The sequence below is a fragment of the Capra hircus genome, chromosome 4 (assembly GCF_001704415.2).
Source record: "Capra hircus breed San Clemente chromosome 4, ASM170441v1, whole genome shotgun sequence".
Lineage (NCBI taxonomy): Eukaryota > Metazoa > Chordata > Mammalia > Artiodactyla > Bovidae > Capra > Capra hircus.
This window is the reverse complement of record NC_030811.1, coordinates 76,668,417-76,691,268: the sequence shown is the minus strand read 5'-3', so window position 1 is coordinate 76,691,268 and position 22,852 is coordinate 76,668,417. Positions and strand designations below refer to the sequence as shown.

The window sequence follows — 22,852 nt, the reverse complement described above, 5'->3', positions numbered from 1 at the left end:
ATTCACTCTTTTAAAAAAGTGAGAGGCAACTGTTTGACAATTGTTGAAAATATTTTTTCTTAGTGGAGCTATATTAGTCAGGATTCAAAGCAGAGAACAAAATCCACTCTGGTAATTTAAGCCAAAAGGGGTGTATTACATGGTCTTATCACAAATGGTTGGCAGGGTTGAAGAAACAGCCAGTGGATTGAGCTTCAGGAGTAACTCACAAATCCAGGCTAAAGAACTGAGCTGTCAAAGGACTGTTGATCAGGCCATGCTCAGGAGGTTACCTACTGAATGGGGAAGACACCCCTACAACCACTGTTTCCACAGCCATGTGTCTTTCACTATAATACACCCTGTCATGAAGGTGCTTCACAACCTGACCCTCCACAACTCAGTTGACTATACACAACTGCCTATAGCTGATGGAATTCAAATCACATCAGTAACTCTAGCTGCAAGGCAGCTTGAGAAATGCATTTTAGCTTTCTAGATACTAAAGCCCAGGAAGGCAGATTAACAGGAGGAAGGCATATTAAGAGGAGGATGGCATTATATGAAACGTTGAACACTTTTTGATGAATAAATCAGCCTGACAGCATTCATTGATCAATATTACCACTGAGACTACTAGACACTCTGACTAGGTGTAATGAGTAGATGAAAGCATATATGAGGCATTCTTGCCCCAAACATTAAACCTGAATCTAAGAAGCTCACTAGATCCAGCTATCAAGTTTACAAGAATTAGGATAGAGGAACATGTTTTAAAACACCACAGGGATGCAGTTAGCAAAATTGTGTGGGAAACTATATAGGAAAAGTGACACAATTCAACAAATAAATGGCAAGGGGGAAAAAAGGGAGGGGAACCTAAAATTAAGAAATTTAAAAGATGGATCAAGTAAATATAGTGTGTGAATCTTGTATGTATCTTCATTCAAACAAAACAATTGTGAAAAACATTTTATGAGACTCTTAGGGAAATTTGAACATGTAAACTTGGAAAACTAATGATATTAATAATTATTTTTAATTTTTTAGATTTGATAATAGTATTATGGTTATGTCAACAACCATTTTATTCACTTACACAGCAAGATCTTTGCTTTTCAGTTGATTATATGTTGTTTCTTTCATAATTCATGGCTTTGTGTTTTATACTAAGAAGAAACTATATTATGCTAGGCGTTTTATGTATATTAAATAATTTAATCCTTGTAGCAGTCCTTTGGTAAAAGGAAATTATAGTGTTCATTAAGGGAAACACACCTATTATAGCCTTTCTGGGTGTGGATGAAAACAAATGTCTATTTTAAAGTACACTTGTCAATAATATGTTTAGGAAGGAACAAGGAGGCAGAGTCAGGGAAGGAACACTATTAGCATTTTAGCTAATTAATGGGTAAGGCGCATTATCAGATGTTCTCCATTCAAGAGAACAGATTTCTTAGACTCCATAAAATAAATATTAGATTCAGTGTTCAAAGTATTTTCAGATTGTTCCCTTGTCCCTGAAACTATAAGAGGGCATGAAACTACTGTCTCATTTTAAAGACTGAGACAAACCTGAAACATCATCCCAGCAGGGTGATATAAGGGTGAGTAGCACATTGAGAGTCTTAATATTATCAGACACAGCCAAGGGGATGACACCTGGACCACCAGTGACTCTAAAACTAGTTGGCTGCAATCTTGAGTTTGCAGTTTTCTGTTAATGGGCTTATACAATGCATTCTGAAACTTTCTTAAAGGCAAAAAACTATTGGATCCCTTCAAAGCTCAAGTCTACCCAACAAAATTTTATTCCTTATCACTCTCACTAGGGAGAATTTAAATTTAATTTAAATATTCTCCTGTAGGGGTAGAGCAATAATGGAAAAAAGTTTCAGAAACACTGGCTTAGACCAAAAGGCTTTATTTAGAATACAGTAATATTTTTAAAGGATAGTTGATTTAAAAAGTTTCATGTACATAGCACAGTGATTCAGTTGTATATATATATATATATATATACACACACACACATAAATATAATGGAAAATAAAATATATAGGAAAATACATATATAATGGAAAATAATCCAGAAAGTATACATCTATATTCTTTTTTCAGATTATTTTCCATTATTGGTTATTACAAGACACTGAATATAGTTTTCTGCTATATAGTAGATCCTGGTTGTTTATCTATTTATATATCATATTGTGTTTTAGTTAATCCCAAATTCCTAATTATCCCTCTACCACTTTCCCTTTTGATAACTGTAAGTATGTTTTCTATGTCTCAGTCCATTTCTGTTTTATAAATAACTTCATTTGCATCGTTTTTTAAGATTCTGCATATCAGTGATGTCATATATATGTCTTTCTCTGTCTGACTTCACTTAGGAGGGTAATCTCTACATCTATCCATGTTGCTGCAAATGACATTATTTCATTCTTTTTGTGGCTGAGTAATATTCCATTGCAGAATACAGTGATTTTTAAATCATAGTTTCATGTTCTTAGAAATGGATATCATTACATTTATTTTTAATTAATTTTAAAAGCAAATACTCAAGCACATATAGGGGTTTTTCCCCCAGATTCCAAGTGACTTGTGAAATCAAAGTACTACCTTGTCTTCCTAAAAGTGATTCACCAAAATTGTGGCTTCTCTGCCTAATGGAAAATTGGTATTAATTGATTAAAAGAATGACTGGATACCTCCTTGAAGGAACTGCAGCCCCATTTGACTTGGGCTGTCTGTCAGCTTATCTATCAGTGAAACTAGTAGTAAATGCTAGTTTCCACTAAACTTTGTGCTTCATAAACAACCTAAAACTTGGTGGGTTGACTGTTTAGTTAGTCTTGTCCCCTGAAAGTGAAAGTCGCTCAGTCACGTCCAACTCTTTGTGACTCCATGGACTATACAGTCCATGGAATTCTCCAGGCCAAAATACTGGAGTGGTAACCTTTCCCTTCTCCAGGGAATCTTCCCAACCCAGGGATCGAACCCAAGTCTCCCACACTGCAGGCAGATTCTTTACCAGATGAGCTACCAGGGAATCCTCAGTTTCACCTGCTACTCTTGCTTATATGAAATTGCTGTGGAATTTTCTAACCTGAACTGAAAATAAGAGGTTGCTATTCTTTACCCTGAAACTGACAGTGCCTTGAGGCAGTATCAGAAATGTCACCTCTACTTGTCTCTAAAGTTTATATTATAGTAACTGAGTCTGGAAAAGATGCCCTCTTCACCCTGACTGAATGCCACCTCTATTCAGACATATCATTACAATGAATGTTTTCCGATACACACTGTAAGCAGAAAAGTGGGTTAGGCACTCAAGAAAATTTCAAGTTACTATGGAAGATATATTGTATGAACAACTAATTAAAGTGATGTAGGAGGAACTTCCCTGGTGGTCTGGTATTTAGGATTTGGTGCTTCTACTGCAAGGGGCATAGGTTTGATCCCTGGGCAGGAAACTAAGATCCCACATCCTGCAAAGTGTGGCCACAGAATTTAAAAAAAAAAAAAAAAAAATTTAAGAAAGTGATGTGAAAAAATTGCTTAGAATCCTAGAGCTAAAGAAACATGGTGGAAGGAGCAATTGATTCTGCTGGAAGTCTAGAGAGTAATATTAACATATTGAGAATTTGGAAGGCTTTGTGGGGAAAGTACTACTGGTGGACTTTGAAAGGTACGTGATTCCACTTACACATGTGAAGAAGGTTCTGTGTAGTGGATTGCTGTTGGATGGAGCCAAATGAGCAAAACACAGAGGGGAAAAATTCCAAGGTATATTTAGGCGCTGTTTTCTATAGCTATAGGGTGGAGGGGGCCATGGCGGTGGACAAAAGCTGGAAATCCTGGAGACACATCATGGACCTCAAATGACATGCAACAGCCTCCTTGCTCTCATGGTTACTTCCCTGGGAAGAATTACTTACACGGAGCTGTTATTTGAATACATAATACCATCTAATTCCATTTCTGCTTTCTACCCTTCTCCCTTCATCCCTCAGAGACAGCAAAATTTCCCTGCATTGTAACCTTGGACAACTTACATAACTTCCCTCTGTACTGATTTCCTCATCTATAAATGGATATAAACATAGTGCCTTCTTACTGAGTGAGTGACAGCAATATATGGACATAGTAACACAGAGTGTTTGTTACATAAATAATGTAGATAGTTCTACTTAGTAGAAAGTCTCAATTGTTCTGAAGCATATAAGGAAAGGGTTTCAGATCTGTTTGGATCTCTGCTAACTTGCAACTTTGAGCTTAAGACCTTTAACATTACAGATTATTTATGTATATCACTATAGCCTTAAAGAATGTAATTGCTAAAAGAACTACTACTGTGCCCTTTTATTTTAGAGCTCAGAGAAATGCTTTTCCAGCCCTTGGAGCTGCTCACAGAGTTTCATTATGGGTACATTTCTAATTATGTAAGGTATTAATTAAGATTTTGGAAAGTCCTTGGCTTTCAGCTGCAGCCTTTTGACATTTTCAGTTCATTACCAACTGTATAAGAAAGAAGAGAAAGAACACACAGGGATGTTTTATACCTTTATCAAAAGTGATAGTAGAGAGGGAAAAAGTGGAATCTACATTAAATATTTTGAGATTTAACTTATGCATTTTTTGTTCCCCATTTTTGTTTTGGTTATATACTACGTGATAAACTTTATGCTAAAATATAATGTCTTTAAAACATCACTTTGTTTCTCAGTTCTGGTGATTAGGAAGTTCTCCTAGACACTCCTCCATGTGGTGTCAGCTGTATTAGCGCTCCATATAGTTTCTCATCATTCTCTCATTGTTCAGTGTTTTAGCCTCAGTGTCTATACATGATAGCAGGGCCCCAAGAGATTGAAGTGGCCTGCCCTCTCAAGGTCTAGATAAAGTCAACCAAGAAAACACATCTGCTGCATTTTATGGGTCAAAGCAAAACACAAGTCCAGCCCAGATACTCGCGGTGGGAAAACAAACTTCACCTTGATGGGAGGAGCTGGAAATATCGTGGCCGTGATTTCCAACCTGCCACAGTATCTGACCAAGTTAACTATAAAGTTAAAATTGACCAACTTGGTAAAACTCCAGATTCTGACTTATGTCCCATACTTTTGCCCTAGAATTACTCTATTGCAGGATAGGAAATAAACAGAGACACCAAGGAAAAACATGCTAATGGACTTCATCTGGTTGTAACTTATTTTTCCCCCTTTTTGGGATCTTAGCTCCCGGATGTCCCCTTCCATGGGAGCTCAAGTCTTAACCACTGGCCCACCATCAATTTTCAAGCCATGTATTTTAAAGCCTATTACTGACAGTTGACTTAAGAAACTAATCCCTTTTCTAGTCAACTAACATATCCACGTTTCTTGCCTGCTAAAGCCTACACTCCTAGCTTCTCTGAAAACTAGGGCATATAGTAGTGTCAGTAATTAAATGCATGGACTTTGCACTATTAGAGCTCCTATTAGAGCTAGGCTTAAATCCTGGCTTTGCTATTTTTTGTAACTTTGAGTTTGTGTTCCCCAGATAAACAGGAATGTCCATCTGGCAAGGTTTTTGTGAAGATTAAGAAAGGTAACGTATTCAGAGATTAGCAGGTCTGGCACTTGGTAAGCATTCTGCAAGGTTAATAATTTTTATTAGATAGGCCTGAGTCTGCATGAACATGTATTAATGCCTTAAGATTTGCTTATGGGGGAGTGGGCACTTGGCTTTAGGGACTTTACACTCTCAAACGGTGAAGCCACCCCAAGAAGCTTTGGGGCTGTACCTTTCTGAATTTTGAGTGCCTTTCTGAAGTCTTTTTTTTTTTTTTCAGGGGGGTGGAAGTTTTCCTATTAATTTCCTTTGCTTGCTTTGCTTGCCCCCTTCTGGCAGAATGGGGAAGAGTTCAATGATGTCCCATCCCTGCAACCACTGAAACTGCTAAAAGCTATTAAGGTTAAAGAATCCAACTTTCAAAAACCTTTTGCCCTAAATTCAAGTGAATTCACATGAAAGCAAAGTCTAAATGTAAAATCTCTACACACAGATTTTTATCTGTTGCATGGATATTGATGTTGATAGATGAAATATGAAAATGGACAACTCATTTTAAGTTGAAAAAATGTTGAGACTATTGTTCTTCTAAATGGTAATAGTAAATTTCCTATAAACTTCATTTTACCTTTTTGACACAACAAAATGTTTACCATATATAATTTTAATTATGTTTTCCTAAGGAATTCCCTGGCAGTCCAGTAGTTAGGCCTCAGTACTTACACTGTGTGACCAGGGTTCAACGCCTGGTTAAGAGAACTAACATCCTGGAAGCCGAATGGTGCAGTGCCAGGAAAAAAATTAACAAAAAATGATTTTCTAATGTTAACCTCAGCTAATCACTATATCCTTCAAATTGCACAACATAATGTAGTATCCTCAGATTGGTACTTAACAGTGTTTATATAGAAGCTGCATGAAAATGTTTTTGTGTACTTATTTCAAATACAAAGAGAAAACTAAATACTTTGATTTTTATATTTAATACAGTAAATTCTTTCTCACAATTTTAGAAAGTACTGAAAACAAGTTTACATACAAGTAGATAAAGACAAAATTTAAAAACCACAATATTTTAAAACATCACAGATGTATTGCATGTTTGTATACTTACATGTTCTGGCTGAAATGTTGGCAAGAGATTTAAGTCACAACTCCTATTACATGATTTTAGTACATAAGGCATTTTATCTCTAAAAAATGAAAAGTGGCTGGAATCTTTGGAATTCTCTTCCCCCACTAACTCAACAAAGCCCAGATTTGTTGTAGTTTAGAACACTGAGACACATCTTGAGCTACTCAAGCACAGCTGCTTTATCACTGGTTAAATTGTTCACGATCTAATTGGTCATTTGCCTATCATATGGTCATTTGCCAATCATATAAGACTTGTCACCTTAAAGACAAATAGCAGGGGAAACAGACTGCAGCAAATCTGTTAAGAAAATATAGTTTGTATTAAAAACTAGAGCTACTTTTAGCTATTATTGAATGGATATATACAAAAATCTTTTTTCAATATCTAAAATAACATTACTGAAAGCAGGAAGGCTTCCCTGGTGGCTCAGTGGGTAAAGAAACCACTTGCAATGCACAAGATCCAGGTATGATCCCTGGGTTGGGAAGATCCCCTGGAGAAGGGAATGGCAACCCGCTCCAGCATTCTTGCCTAGAGAATCCCATGGACAGAGTAGTGTGGTAGACTACAGTAGCCCATGGGGTCGCAGAGAGTTGAACACGAATGAGTGACTAACATATTTACTTTCACTTTCAAAATCAGGCAATTAGAGGAGATATCTGTGTAAGAAAACAAAAACAGCAAAAATTTTTCCAATCTAGCACAAGAGTGATTTAAGATTAAACTAGAGTGACTTCATGGATTGCAATCAAGACTACCAAATATGTACTTCAACAAAAATATTACAATCAGAACACATTTTAAGACTAAATATAAAATTAAGATGTCATTCTTCACTTGAATTTCTCTCAAACCTTCAGATTGCATTATTTTTATTGCTCCCTATCACGTTTAGCACAAAATTGTCTTTTTAGTTAACTAATTATGTGCCCATCAATAGACAAATGGATAAACATGTGGTGTATATATACAATGAATATATGTTACCCAGCCCTGAAAAAGAATGAAATTTTGCCATTTGCAACCAAAAAAATAGAACTGGAATGTATTATGCTAAATCAGACAAAGGAAGACAGATACTGTACAATTTCACTTATATGTGGAACTTAAAAAACAGAACAAGTGAATCTAAAAAAAAAAAAACAAACAGATTCATAGATGATAAAACTGGTTGTTTGTTGCAAGGGAAAAGGGGTGGGGAAATGAGTAAAATAGGTAATAAAGATTAAGAGGTACAAACTTCTAGTTATTAACAAGTCACAGGCATGTAATGTACAACATAGGAAATATAGTCACTATTGTAATAACTGTCTGGTTACAGATAGTGACTACAGTTATTATGGTGATAATTTTGTAATGTATAAAAATACTGGGTCACTATGTTGTACACCTAAAGCTAATACTATAAGTCAATTATACTTCGATTTTAAAAAATGACACTGGCCATAGCATTAAGAAATGTTTTAAACAATTAAAAAAGAAAGAATTTCATAGATTCAGCTATTTTAAGTGACCACAGGGGTTGAGGATATACAGTTATATAAATTTGCTCAGGCAAAAACATAACCATATGTCCTACGAGGCTGTTACCTGTGAGGAAGTCACTTAACTATTCTCTGAGCCTAGCTCACCACTCACGTACAACTAGGGCTTTATTGCTGTTTATCAACATAAGGAAAAAATGTCCATAAAGTGAAAAATACTACAGTAAAAAATACTATTTGTGAAAAATTGCTTCCAAAAGAAAGGTAACTGATAGTGTTACAATGGAAAAGGAAAGATTAAAAGTCTTTGTAGTATGAGCTACAAGGTAGAGGTTTCAGATAAAGTGGCAGGATGAATTTGGCAATAATTTATCTCAGATACAAATAAACTTATTATATGCTTTATATAAGAAATAAAAATGAGTAAGAACTTTATGGACTGTCTAGGCAATATAAAAATCACTGGGAAAAAGCTAAAGACAGAAAAAGGCAGAATTTAAAACAAAGATAGGCAATGGAATAGAAAGAAAAAATCTAGCAATTGACTAAGATCAATATATAACTTATGATGATAAGAGTATATATATTTAATGAAGAAAGGACATTAAACAGTGATTCATCAAGGAAAAATAAATCTACCTCATACTCTATACAAAAATTAATTCTGCAGTTTTAGATAAAAACAAAATAAAAATATAAATAAAAAATTAAGCTTCTAGAAAACTGAAGAATATCTTCGTGATCTTGGGGTGGGCAAATATTTCTAAAAGAGAACACCAAAAAAGAATAATTATAAAATAAAACATTCATAAATTGTATTTAATTAAATTTAAGAACTCCTTTTATTAAAAATAAAAAACCACCATTAATACAGTGAAAAGGCAAACCCCAGGCAAACCCACAAGGATTAAAATGTGGAATATATAAATAATTCCAACAAGTGAATATGAAAAAGACAAATAACTAAAGAGAAAAACAGGTACAGAGTTGTCAGATGATAGAATATGTGTGTACTCAGCTTTAGTAGTTATGCCAAAGAGTATCTTTTTGAAACTTGAACAGGTTCTTCACAAAAGTGAATAGCCATATGGTCCTAAGCACCGAAGAATGTACTCAACCTCATTAGTCGGGAGGGAAATACCTAACAATCAGAACAACCAATTTTGAAAACTGGCCATATCTACAGAGCTGAATATATATGCATACTCTATAAAAATTGCACTCCTGAATTCTATACCCAATAGATGCATATATATATATATATGAGTGCACCAAAACACATTAAAAAGTATTTATAGCAACAAGATTTTTATAATTTTCTGAAGCTGAAAACACCACAAATGTCTGTTAGTAGCAGAACAGACAAACTGTGATATATTCACACAATACAAAACTCTAGCAATGAAAAATGAATAAAGGAATTGCTGTACATAATGAACAAATCTTACACGGCCAGAGGGAAGCTTCTCAGTGGCTATTCTACTGCTTGAGGGTGGTCACACTCATAGGAGTGTGTACTTTGTGATGGTTAGTATACTTTCTGTACCCTCTGAATACATGTATAATTCAATGAAGTACTTCAATGAAGGTGTTCCAAAGCAACTCCTTCCCAAAAGAAGTCCTTACAAATGATTTCAGTGCCATATTATATAAGTCATAAAGTGTATGGAGACTATATTTTTTTCAGTTAAACTTTATTTCAGTTTAAATTTTATTAAGAAAATGACATGCTATAGAGGTGTTTGTTTCTTGTGAATATCAAAGGTCCACTGGATTCACAATGTTTTTTTCACCAAATATATGAGGAAAATGTGAAATTCTAAGACTATTGAACTTTGAAAAATTTTTGACATGAAATTATAGTAGTATTTTCTCTTCCACAATGATCCTCCTTCTATTCATATATGATTACTTTATCTCACCTTAGTCTTGTAATGTCTTCCCTCTTTTGTATGCAGAGGGAAAGTACAGATGTCTATCAACTTCAATCCACGATGTCAAAATTCAAACTTGGTACTTATGGACAGGACCTCTACTGCAGTGAGGATGGGAAGAAACCAGTTCCCCTTATCCAAGGGCACCTTTGTTTGGAGTTTTCCTGGATCCCAGTAGGCAATAATGATAAGGCTGATAAGTACGCATAGGGCTAACTCAAGATAAATATTTAGAACTGCACAGCCATGTTGCTGCAGAAGGTGCTCCCTATTTTTTAATCAAGAGATTAAACCCCATTCACAACATGACTTAAAGATAAGAGTGAGCTGGCAGGAAGGTGGATATAAAGTCTAATTTTCTAAAAAATGAGGAATGAAAAACCAAAACAAATAGGCACTGTAAAATTGTTTTTGTTTTTTTAATGGCAGGTCAAATATCCTGAAACATACATATAGTTTGATAGTCTTCTAATCCCAGTTCAGTTCAAATATTAAAGTAACACACACAAGCTAAGAGAATTCAATATTGTTCCAAGGCACTTACTGAATCTCCATGACTAGATGAAAACAAAGACAATTAGGATGGACAATTAGACAGTATATAATATAAAAATAACTTTTTGCTTACAATTTACAAAATGTATTATTATTACAATCTTTGATCTCTGATAACCTGTAAAGCTGGCTGCATGAATCCAGCAATTTTAAAAATCAGAAACTATTTTCTAAAACTTCAGGGCAAATAATTTACAAATAAGGTACACAAAGATTTAGACCATGCAGAAATTTCTTACATCTTCTGTTAATAATATTTTATAACTGCAACTTTATCAAATTATATACCTACTTGCCCTGTACATATACAAAATAATGCATACATGATAAAACATTAGCAAAAAAGAGTAGTCCTTAAACTCAATTTATCATAAAAAGTATTACTATATTAACATGTCTACAAGCAGCGTGTAACAGGGTTAAGAGACATTAAGGCAATAATACTTGAAGTTACAAAATAAACCAAATGTAATACTTTTCCTAAGTGTAATATAAGGCAGGTAGATGGTCCCAGCAAAAAAAAAAAAAAGAAAAAAATCACTAAGGTAACAATCTACACTGCTGTTAGTCCCACATTTTTAAGATGGAATACTATAAATCTGGCTTTCAGTGGCACTTGAATTTTCCAGTATAATTTAAAGTGTCTTTTAGTTCCCTGAATCATGTCCATTCTGAAGGTGGATCTCTTGGTCCTTTGGGTTTTCCACAGCGATTACCAAAACCTATAATCAAAATACCACAATAGTTGGCTAGTGTTCAGAAATACTTTTATACTATTCAACCGTACCTGTAGACATCCTTCTTTTCTGGAACAAATAAATTTCCACATGGGAATTTAGCATTTAAACAAATATCTACAAACATAAACCAACTCTTTATTTCTTCTGTATAGTTGAGAAAATAACTGCTTCTTTTATAAAAATAAAATCAATTCTATAAAAATATAAGAGAAACATTTAGAATATTTTAGTCTTTTCAACACAAAAGTAAGATTTGTTTACATATGCATTTTGTATTTTAGTTTTTAATCTCAGTATGAAACAGGATAAATTTATTTTACAATTAATTCCAAGCAACTTTGATGGTACATGTTTTATTCTTACCAAGTGTCGTTTAAAAACCTGAAGAAATCATAGCAAAAAGTTTGATAAACTTTGCCTTGATGGCAAATAACTGTTTTTCATTCTTGCCAGCATTAACTACACAATTATAGTTTAAAAATTATTTTGTAAACAAATTACCAATCTCTGTGGCTTCTGTTGGACTTTCTGATAGTTGATCTTTCTTATTACTAAAAGTAGGTGGACATTCTGTACAGGTCTCTGTATGAATACCTCGTGCTGGATGATCTAAAATGCAAACCAAAGCCATTATTAATCACAGTCATTTGTAGTATAACATGTAAAAAAATTCCCCTAATTGCTTTTAATGTGGGCAAATAGTTAAAAGAGCAGTTTTCTCTTGTGCGTCATAATTTTAGAGGCCCAGGCAAATGCAAGGGTAATGAACACAGGAAACCATGATAGGTGTGCTTACAGGCACCTAGAAATCTGCAGCGAGTACTTCTGCTATGTGAGACTTCTCCTTAAGACTCTTATTTTAACTTCAACTGAAATGCCTTTCTGTGGAAATCAGTAGCAAATAAGTTCATAGTTTATTAATGGAGTTAACATTTGCACCTAAAAAAGCAGTAATTCTTTTAAGGTTTAGCATTGCTTACACTGTAGTTTACTTATTTAACTGCCAGTGTGTAAGACTAGTAACAAAAGAGATCAACTACTGTGACTCATTCCTTCACCACTCACCACCTCCATCACATTCCCTACACCCCTGTAAGGAACTTTTCCGGAAACTTGGAATACAAGTCAAATGACACACTATCCTTGTCATCAGGTACTCATAGTCTAGAAAGAAGCTGACAAACTTTTTCTATATATGGCTAGACAATAAATATTTTAGGCTTGGTAAGCCACATATGGTCTCTGTCCCATATTCTTCATTGATTTTTGTTTTTATTTTCTAAAGTTAATTTTGGTTTAAAAAACAATAAAATTTATTTTTTAATTTTACTAGAGTATAGTTGATTTACAATGTTGCGTTTGTTTTTATGTTTAAACAACTCTTTAAAAATGTAAAAACCATTTATTCAGCTCAACGGCAGAATAAGAAAACAAGCCAAGAGCAGAATTAGGCCTATGGGATATAGTTTGCCAACCCTTGGTATAGTAGGAGAAACAGACAAGAACATTAATTATTACAGCAGTGTGGTAAGTATAGGGACAGAGAAGAGAGGCATGTAGATGAAACTAGTGGCGGTGATATATTCATGGTTGCCTTCCATGAGGAAATGATGATTTTAGATTAAAAGCCTCGACTTTCTGAATGAAGTAAAAGGTTAGATGAAGAGTTAGTGGGATTCATGATTTTAGAAAAAAATAAATGCTGAGGGCTCAATTGTGGATCAATCGCAGAACTGTATGCTCAATCTATAAAACTGAACAATGTTCCCCAGCAGTATTGAGTAATCTTGAGGGATAAAATAAGATGGCATGGGAGTCAGGGACAAGAAAGTTAAGGATAATTATATGTGTGATTAAAGTGATGGATGATAGTATCTAGACTGAATAGAGGAGAAAAAGAAACCAAAAGGAGTTAACAGATACAAAGAAAATAAAAGACCCAGGGATCTAGCAGTAGTAATATAATACAGATAATAATAACAGCACTGCTACCATTTCAATGCCGACCATGTGCTGGGCACTATGTATATATGATTTAATTTAAACCTTCATGACAATCATAACCTACTCTACAGTAGGTTACTATTATTATCTGCATTTCACAGAGAAGAAAATTGAGGCCTAGAAAGATTAGGTCACTTCCCAAAACCACATCATAAGTAAAATGGCAAAAATAAGATTCCAGTCTCGGTAGGCTTGACCCTAAAACTTCTGCTCTTTTTCCTTACACGTTGCCTCAGAAAAGTAAATAGAGAGTAATAAAGAGTTTATGTGATGGAATGAGCCCCATTAGGCACAGATTCAGCGTCACACCAGCTGAGGCAGAAGAGAGGTTAGGGCAGGGATGATAGACAAATTGAGGGAATTGTACAGGCTAGGATGTTTGGTGAGCCGCTCACATGGTTACTCCTTTAAAGGAATGAACAATAACTTGACCTATTTTACTATGACAGTAAAAATTATGCAATGGAAAATGGCCTTCACAAATGTGAAAGTCCTAAAAAGAAAATTTCCAAAACAACCCTATTCAATCATCTAGGTTAATTTTGGGCATTTATTCAAATCACTGGCACATCTAGATTCTAGGTGTTTTTATAAATAAGAGAAATAAAATATAAGAAAATATTCTAAAAATTATTTCCTTCCTATCAGCCATTAATGACTGATAATAAATGCTGTTATGCTCCTGACCCATAATAATACCTGGTATAATAATAAATTTAAAAGAATTACACTACATAACTCAGGTTTCAGTAGTCATCCTATATATTTTTTCACATGGAGAAATAACCAAATAATGACAACAAAAACACCAAAAACAAAACAAATAACCAAACGTGTATACCATGAGACATGCTATTTTATGTAACTTAATCTATATAATTTATAGCAGAAAAGAACAATACAACTTACCACATGTTTCACTTCCAGAGGTTATCAAGCCCTATAAGGAAGACATTCAAAAACTATTATAGTATATTCCTTTCATGCACAAAGTATAGAAAATGTGGTGTTATGAGTATATATCCCAATAAGTCAATATCTATCTTTGACTCTCAGTGTCAAAGGAAAAGAAAACAATGGTGTTTTCAATTAAGAGTTTCAAAAGTTTAATGTGTTTTTATATTGGGAATAAAAAGACAGGGGAATTCATTTTTCCTTCTGGATGAAAACTGAACTTGCAGCATTTACTGATGAGATAATATGCATACAAGTGCATTTTGCCAAGCCTCTACGGTATTCATCAAATTATATTACTGACTGTAAGACATATCTTTATTATTATGTTACCAATACTTTATGCACCAGTTAAAGTATATCACAATGTTTTTTTAAACCAATTTTAAGATAAATTCCAATTTTGGAGATATTCAAATATAAGGAAAATATGCAAAATATTAATGTTGATAAAAATAGCATTCCCATTACTAAAATATTGAGCTACCAAAACATTTCCTGAATGTGAAAGGAAACCTCACATAACCAGAAGAAACAAAGGGAGAGACTATATACCTGATTTTATAATAGAAAGAACAAAATCTAGGATGTACTATAACTCCTGTTCCACTCATACCTCCAAAATGGTTTGAAACAAGGCAAAATTTACAAATTTCAAAAGCAGCTTGGAAAGTAATACTCTGAAGTAATGGTCATGTTCTTTAAAAAATTTTTTGATCTGACATTTTATATAGGCTTTTTATCTGAAATCATAGCATAAGATACAATTATCAAAAATTATATTTAATAGTCTTAAGGCAACAGTTATTATAATAAACAACTGTTAACATCAATTAATAAAAGAACAAAAATACTGAGCTATAGCTGTTCTAATCCCCAAAAGACTCACTTCAGGTATTTTTTGTTCAGACTGTTCCTGATTTTGAAGTTCACTCCACTCAGCTCTTACAGATGTATCTGAGAAAACCAAAATCTTGCAATTAAAATTAACATCTTTAATCCTTGAAATTTCTTGCATTCAGGTAATATTTTAAAACAGATACTACAGATATTTAGAAATTATCACTTCCACTAAATTTTTTCCCAGTTTTTATTAACTGAAGAATATTCCTTCAATTTTTTCTTCCTTGAAATTTAAAAATTCCATTATCAGAGCGTAATCTACAGGTATGACAGATTTATTTATTTAGTATCAGTGAAGTTTACAGCTTCACTATTTTAAAATTCTTAAAATCAGTTAAAGTTAATAAAATATTGGTGAAATGCAAAGGATAAGACTGGCAGTGAGCACCTCCACTGAGCACAGACATTGTAAATATAGTAAAGTTGTTTCTGTAACTGTTTTTCAGGATGAGAAGGAGAAATATGTTTGTGATCACTTTCTCCCACTTTTCACTGATATTCTGGTGGACTCAAGTGTCACTCAACATCACCTGAGTGACGCTGCCAACAACAGAATTTAAATGTATGTCTTTTCATCTAAGTGCTATTTTTAATGAATGAAAAGACAAATTATATACTGTTATAATTACATTTAACTTAATTATAGTATTTGACATAAATGCAGCCATTTTATTACCAGTCTTAGCAAATAAAAACACCATTTTAAGGTATTTTTCATACAGAGTATTAAAAACATTTATCAGTATAAATTCAAACCTGTTTAATTTAATTATGCAGCTCAAGAACAACAGATTATAATTAGCCATGTTTTTCAGGGCTTATTATTAGAGTATAAAATACGTAAAATCAGAAGATAAACTCACTGTGTTCATTTGCTAGTACAAATGATTCAGGAGTTCTTTCAGGTAGGGGAGGAGGTGAATCTTCACTAACATCAACATCTATATTAAATACATAAAATTTAGACAAATTATGAACTTGTTAGAAATGTTAACTCATTTAAAAATGAACTTGTTATCTAAACAAAATGAGAGCTTTTTTGACATTCTTAAAGATCACTGTCACAAGCATCTAAGAGAACCAGTCTTTAAAAGTGCAAAAAATAAACAAGATATCCTTATCACTAGACTCATTATCAAAAAGAATGAGGAAGCTTACTGAGCAAAACCCTCCATCATTGTTCCACAGAGGAAATGTCAATGATTCTCCTGACACCCTCTAGGCATCAACCACACTGTCCTGAGTTTGAAGGCATCTCCAACACAGAAGCCAGCAAGCAAGTGCCTGTTCTGCTGGGCCTGCTGATGATCCTGAGTCCACAAAGGGAAGCTTTGTCATTTGAACTCAGTGTTTCCCAAACTATAATCAACTGCTTAACTCCTTTTATGAGTTTTTCCATACTGTGGACCATATAAATATATATTTAAATCCCACTCATTTTCAACTTAATAATGTACTTCAGTCATGTTTTAAATAAATATTCATGACTAAAATAGATTGATAATGCTAGTTATTTTTCTAATACACAAAACATAACCATTATAAATTTTAGGGCAAGAGAGGGGACTTATGTATACCTATAGCTGATCTATGTTGATGTATGGTAGAAACTAACATAATATTGATAAGCAATTATCCTCCAATTAAAAATAATTTTTAAAAAGCGTCCAGTAAAATGATTCACATGGAAAAAAATTTTTTGCAATGTTTATTTATTTAGTGCCTAAAATCTTGTGAACAGTGCATATGACCATACTTTGAAGATACATTTCTGTGTACCCCTAACCCTTAAAAATATTAACAACTGTGCTTGATACTTTGCTGTTGTATATTTGACAGGACATGCATTAAAAAGAGAGTGAAAATCAAGAAAAGCCTTTTCAATTTTCAACATGCATGGGGCCAGGTATGATTACTCTGGTCCCTCCTACATTTATTTAACTGAGGCCAAAGAAAATACGACCCCCCGGATTCTCCTGAGTAAAGTTCCAGTCCAGTGTGTGTATATATATATACACAGTACTGTAACTCTTGCATATAAAGTTAAAGCAAGTAAAAGAATTATCCACCTTGCCTGGCATTAACAGTCTGGAGTATTAATCCTATTTCCCCTTGCCCCTTTGTTACTAACAGCTCACAGTGAAGAGATGGGTACTGGAAGGAAGGAATGCACAATCTTGGCATTGTGGTGTCATTTCATAATTAAGTAAACAAATCAGGAAGTAGTCTGGTTGTTTACATCAAGTATCAAGTATCTTTTGGAAACTCTATACCTCTTCTGTTGTAACAGTCCTCATTTTTAAGACTTTATTTTCTAACTGTATACTTGGCTTCTCAATTGCATGTTTCTCCCTGGATCTTTGAATTGTCTTTTCTGAGTAATAAAATTCTGTTTCAGATGTTAGCTAACCAGAGATGCACATTTTCATAGGCTTTTGTAAATAATAGCACTTTATGGGAGCCTAGTGTAGCCATGTTTGAGAAATCTTTCAGGAGGCCTGAGTCAATATTAAAATCAGAATTCACAGCCAGGAATTTGTTTTCAGGCAATAACTTATGCAAAAGGTTGTTTCAGGCATCATAATTATTCTATAACAAATTTTAAAACAAGCAAACAATAATCTAATCCTGGTACCAATGGTTCATCTACACGGTAAAGAATGAATAACATTAAAATTTAGGACTGCTTGAGGGACTTTCCTGGCAGTCCAGTGGTTAAGAATCCACACTTCCACTGTAGGATATAGAAGTTCGAGTCCTGGTCAGGGAACTAAGATCCCAGTACAGTGTGATCAAAACACACAAAAAGAAAAGAAATGCCTGTAGTTATGTTGCAACACAGAATGTTCTACAGGAAAATCTTTAATGCCAAAGTCATTTAAGCATAGTTTTGGTCACACTGCACTGCCTGATACACTAAAACAAACAAAAAAACCAAAAATGACAATTTCTTGTCTATGTATTTTCTTGTGTAGCTATAACCTAGCAGTTATTTTTCAAATCCTGAAGTTGAGAGAAAAAATATTAACAATTTTAAATTATGCCAAACTGTTATAATATTATGGCAACCGGTATCTTTTAAAGATCCCTCAAATGCAGAAGAATCAAGAACTAGCTTAATTCTTAGTAAATTTAAGAAACTAGCTTAGACTCTCATCTATTCTATCAGATACATCCCCAAAATAAAGAAAATGATAAATAAAGAATGTTTAAGATGAGGAAAACAGGAACCACAGTATGGGTGAACTTATCAGGTGAGAATTAGAAAAAGTCATCTTTCATGTTCACAGTACTAATTTTGCCCGCACATAATAAATAGCAGTCTGTGTGTCACTACCAAAGTTCATGGACAAGTAAAAGACCATTGATAATCTATCAGTAAATAGCTTTTGTGTTTATATATTTGCTCTCAACTTTATGGTCTGTTTAAGATAGCAATCATGGTAATTTTTATCAGAGTAAAGAGGAATTTCAAGACCCAGTAATACATCGTGGAACTTAGGGCATATGTTATCTTGAGATGCATAGATTGCTTTAAGAGTCATTAATTCAACAACAGTAGCACTGATGACTAAATATGGAAATATCCCATTTTTTTACTGACTGAATTAAACTTCCCAGGCTTCCCTGGTGGCTGAGGTTAAAGCGTCTGCCTGCAACGCGGGAGACCTGGGTTCGATCCCTGAATCGGGAAGATCCCCTGGAGAAGAAAATGGTAACCCACTGCAGTATTCTTGCCTGGAGAATCCCATGGACGGAGGAGCCTGGTGGGCTACAGTCCACGGGGTCGCAAAGAGTCGGACACGACTGAGTGACTTCACTTTCACCTTTCACTTTCATTCTGTTAAGCAATTGCAATATTGCTCCTTGGTTAAACTCATTGTTTAAAGGAGCCTTTACTAAGAACAATTTTAAAAAGGTATGTTGTAGTTAAAAGATCATAAAAGATAATGAAATAGATATCTGTTATGTTTTTGTTATTTAGTTACTAAGTCATGTCCAACTCTTTGAGGACTGTAGCCCACTCCTCTGTCGATAGAATCTTCCAGGCAAGAATACTGGAGTGGGTTTCTTTCTCCTGAGGATCTTCCTAACCTGGGGATAGAACCCTCATTTCCTGCACCGGTAGGCTGATTCTTTACCACTGAGGCAACTGGGAATCCCTTACTCTCTGTAACATACATGGGTGAAATTAAATAGCCAGTATGTCAGTGTCACTTTAAGTAATTCTACCTTCTCTAAATCATTTCCAACTATTCAGTCATAGAAACTTTGACCCATTTATACTAAGAATTGTAAGATATAAGAAGAGAAAGTTTTCAGTTACAACAACTGAAATATTTTGGAAACACAAAGTCTGGTAAATGCAATGTGATGAAACTAAGGTAACAATAAAAATAAAATAAAACTAAGGTAAGAAAAACTGTTGTTTACAGTTCAGTTGTTAAGTCATGTTTGACTCTTTTGTGACCCCATGGACTATAGCCCACCAGGGTCCTCTGTCCATGGGATTTCCCAGGCAAGAATACTAGAGTTGGTTGCTATTTCCTTCTCCAAGAGATCTTCCTGACCCAAGGATTGAACCCATGTCTCCTGAACTGACAGGCCGATTCTTTACCACTGAGCCACCAGGAAAGCCAATGGTAGAGGCTTACTTAAAAAAAAAATTAGCATAAAAAATAATTGAATTTTGCTGTATGTTCCAGAGTAATATGTGGAATAAAACATAATGAATTAATGTAACAGAACTGCTTAGAACAGTGACTGACTGGCACAGAGTAAAAATTTTTAAGTGTAGATACTATTATTATTACCTTTTTCAGCACCTGAATGTATTGTTCCCGCTATATCATGTCTAGCAATGGACATTGGTAATACTTTCCTTGTAGAAATGCTACTAGTGGCAGCAGAAACAGTGGCACTTGCTGTTGAAATACTGGTTTTATTCTTGGTCACAGTACCATCAGAGTTCCTTTCATCTGAGTCAGAGTCATCAGAGTGAAGAGGATTAGTAAAACTCAGGGGTGCTCTGAATAGAGGGGAGCTGTCATGATGATCCGCAAGATCATGGGTTTCAGCTTGTATTGTGGGGCTTGGTGTTGAACTCACAGTTTTCATTGTTTGACAGTGGATATCTGAGGATTTGCCTTCAGATGAATCAGGCATGGGTAGAGTATTCTCAGGTCCATGAAATGACCACGTTAAATGTCCTTTTCCATCAAGAGGTAAGTGGTCTGGCCTTGGAGGTGTGTCTGAATTCTTCTGTGATGCTTCTGGTAGAATAATCGGATCTTTATTTGACTGTGTTGCATTGCAGTCCACACAAGAATTCTGGGAAATATCATCAACTTTTAGATCTCTTGAACTCAATTCCTGTGACTTAGAGATTTTATCAACTGTACACGGTGAAGCCGAAGCTGATTTAATTTTAATTGCGTGTCCCCTATTTAAGAGTGTGTTCCCATCAAAACTTCTTGGTCCTTCTTGAAGAGGAACCTTCTTAATCTCAAAACTTAAATTTCGCTCCAATTTTTTATCTATCTGTTCAATAGTTGATTCATTTTTCCCTGTAAGTTCTGTTGATTTATTATAGTTTCTGTTGAGGTCTGTTGAAGGTTGTTCTGATGAAACCATGTGCAACACTGGCTTTGGATGGTATCTGTCATTGTCCTGCCACACAGTAGTGACTGTTGGAAAAGCTGAAGGGGGAGAAGGTGTCAAGATCGGGGGCACTGGGTGAGGTTCTGGAGGCTGCAGTATTTCTTCCTTAGCATCCCCTTCTACAAGGCAACTGGAAAACATGAAAAAAAGGTATTATAAGAATGTTCATCCTTTTAAAAAATAAGTTGATAGGTAAGTTATGTAGCTAAGCCTGTTATGTTAAAAGTCAACAAATAAAGTCTGTGGTTATGAATTAAAAATTAAAACTTGCCCAACTAAGAAAATCAAATATTTAACAAGGTAGTAATATATGAACATTATTTCAAGAAGTCAAATAATATTAAGAATTTTAATAAAAAATCAGCAGTTCCCTCCCAGCCCTCCAGTTACCCTGAAACATCAAGTTTCAACTTTCTTTTTTCAATTAAAAAAAAATTTATGTAATTGAAGGATAACCACTTTACAATATTGTGTTGGTTTCTGCCATACATCAACATGAATCACCCATAGGTATACATAAGTCCCCTCCCTCTTGAATTTCCTTCCCACCTCTCACTCCATGCCACCCCTCTAGGTTGTCACAGAGCCCCAGTTTGAGTTCCCTGAGTCATACAGCAAATTCCCACTGACTATCCACTTTACATACAGTAGTATATTACATGCTATTCTCTCCATTTCTCCCTCCCTAAAGTTTCAACTTAAAACTGCTGTTTCTAAGAATTACATCCATATTTCAAAACATTATAAAATACACAAACTTAATTCTGGATCTTTCTATTTCACACATACTTTACTGTCTTCCAGCTACGTAAATGTCTTCTCCATCTCCCTAAGATTACTAATGTTTGGCTAGTTCAGTCTTATGACTAAAGCTATCATTCATAGCAATGATAGCCTCATTTCCTATTTTTTCTTGCATAACTCTTGTTTTTCCCTAATAATTGCCTTGGGTTTCCTATATATTATCAGTAATTCAGTCCTTCAAATTTTCCTGCAGATTTGAACACCTCCTCTCAACTGGTCAATAACCACCAAGAGAGGCCAATAACTGGCCACATAACCATCAATACCACAGACATCCGTCTTAGAAACCTTGATCTTCCCACTTCAGTTTAGACCACTGGCCCCTGAGGCCACCACAGAGAAGATCCTGCTTCCCAGATCCCACCTTCCTTTTTCTAGGTACACACACTCCATTTAGTGGGTTATACCCTCCAATTGCTTCTTAAAAACTATAAAAAGGAAACAAATTTCCCGAGGCCTACATAATTATTATATCTTCAAGGTAACTGACTTTTGGAAAAAGAATATAATTCTAGACTAGATATAACTTTCCTTCAGAATTTCATATCAGAATTATGATTCCTGTTTCTTTGAATGTGAGCTGTTTTTTCTCCCTCTTGGAGCGTTCAGGTTCTCTCTCTCTCTCAAACCTTTGATGTTCTATAATCTCATGCATGCTAAATTGCTCAGTTGTGTCTGACTCTGCAATCCAATGGACTGCAGCCCCCCAGGCTCCTCTATCCATGGGGATTCCCCAGGCAAGAATACTGGAGTGGGTTGCCATGCCCTCCTCCAGGGGATCTTCCCTACTCAAGCACCAAACCCAGGTCTCCTGCACTGCAGGTGGATTCTTTACCATCTGAGCCACCAGGGAAGCCCACAATCTCACAGTGCTAGCTTTTTAAAATCCACTGTATTACAGTTTTTAATCCATTATATTGAGAACTTTCTATACAAACATTTATGTTAATACTAGGGACTTACTTCTTTGCTAATTTATTCCCCTCCAGTCTCCATCCAGACTATGGCTAGGTTTAGTTATTGTTACTACTATTACTATGTGACATACTCCCTAGTTTGATCCTCTAATATCTTTTCTCCACATTTTCTCTTTTTGTTCATTTTCTTGGGAAATTTCCTTATCTTTGAGCCTTCCTTAAT

At 34.6% G+C, this 22,852-nt stretch overlaps 1 protein-coding gene across 2 annotated transcripts in view; it reads right to left on the bottom strand.

The window, feature by feature from the left end:
- The window catches only part of PTPN12 (protein tyrosine phosphatase, non-receptor type 12), an 85,886-nt gene continuing 73,518 nt past the window's right edge, over positions 10,485-22,852 (bottom strand). The window contains exons 13-18 of one of the 2 annotated variants that reach the window (XM_018047268.1): positions 20,062-21,038; positions 16,111-16,188; positions 15,234-15,301; positions 14,300-14,330; positions 11,888-11,995; positions 10,485-11,368 (exon numbers count right to left, since the gene is read on the bottom strand). In XM_018047268.1, the coding sequence (XP_017902757.1) occupies positions 11,307-11,368; positions 11,888-11,995; positions 14,300-14,330; positions 15,234-15,301; positions 16,111-16,188; positions 20,062-21,038 (1,324 nt within the window). In that variant the 3' untranslated portion in view covers positions 10,485-11,306. The remainder of the gene's footprint in view (positions 11,369-11,887; positions 11,996-14,299; positions 14,331-15,233; positions 15,302-16,110; positions 16,189-20,061; positions 21,039-22,852) is intronic. The other variant, XM_018047269.1, reaches the window with a different exon arrangement.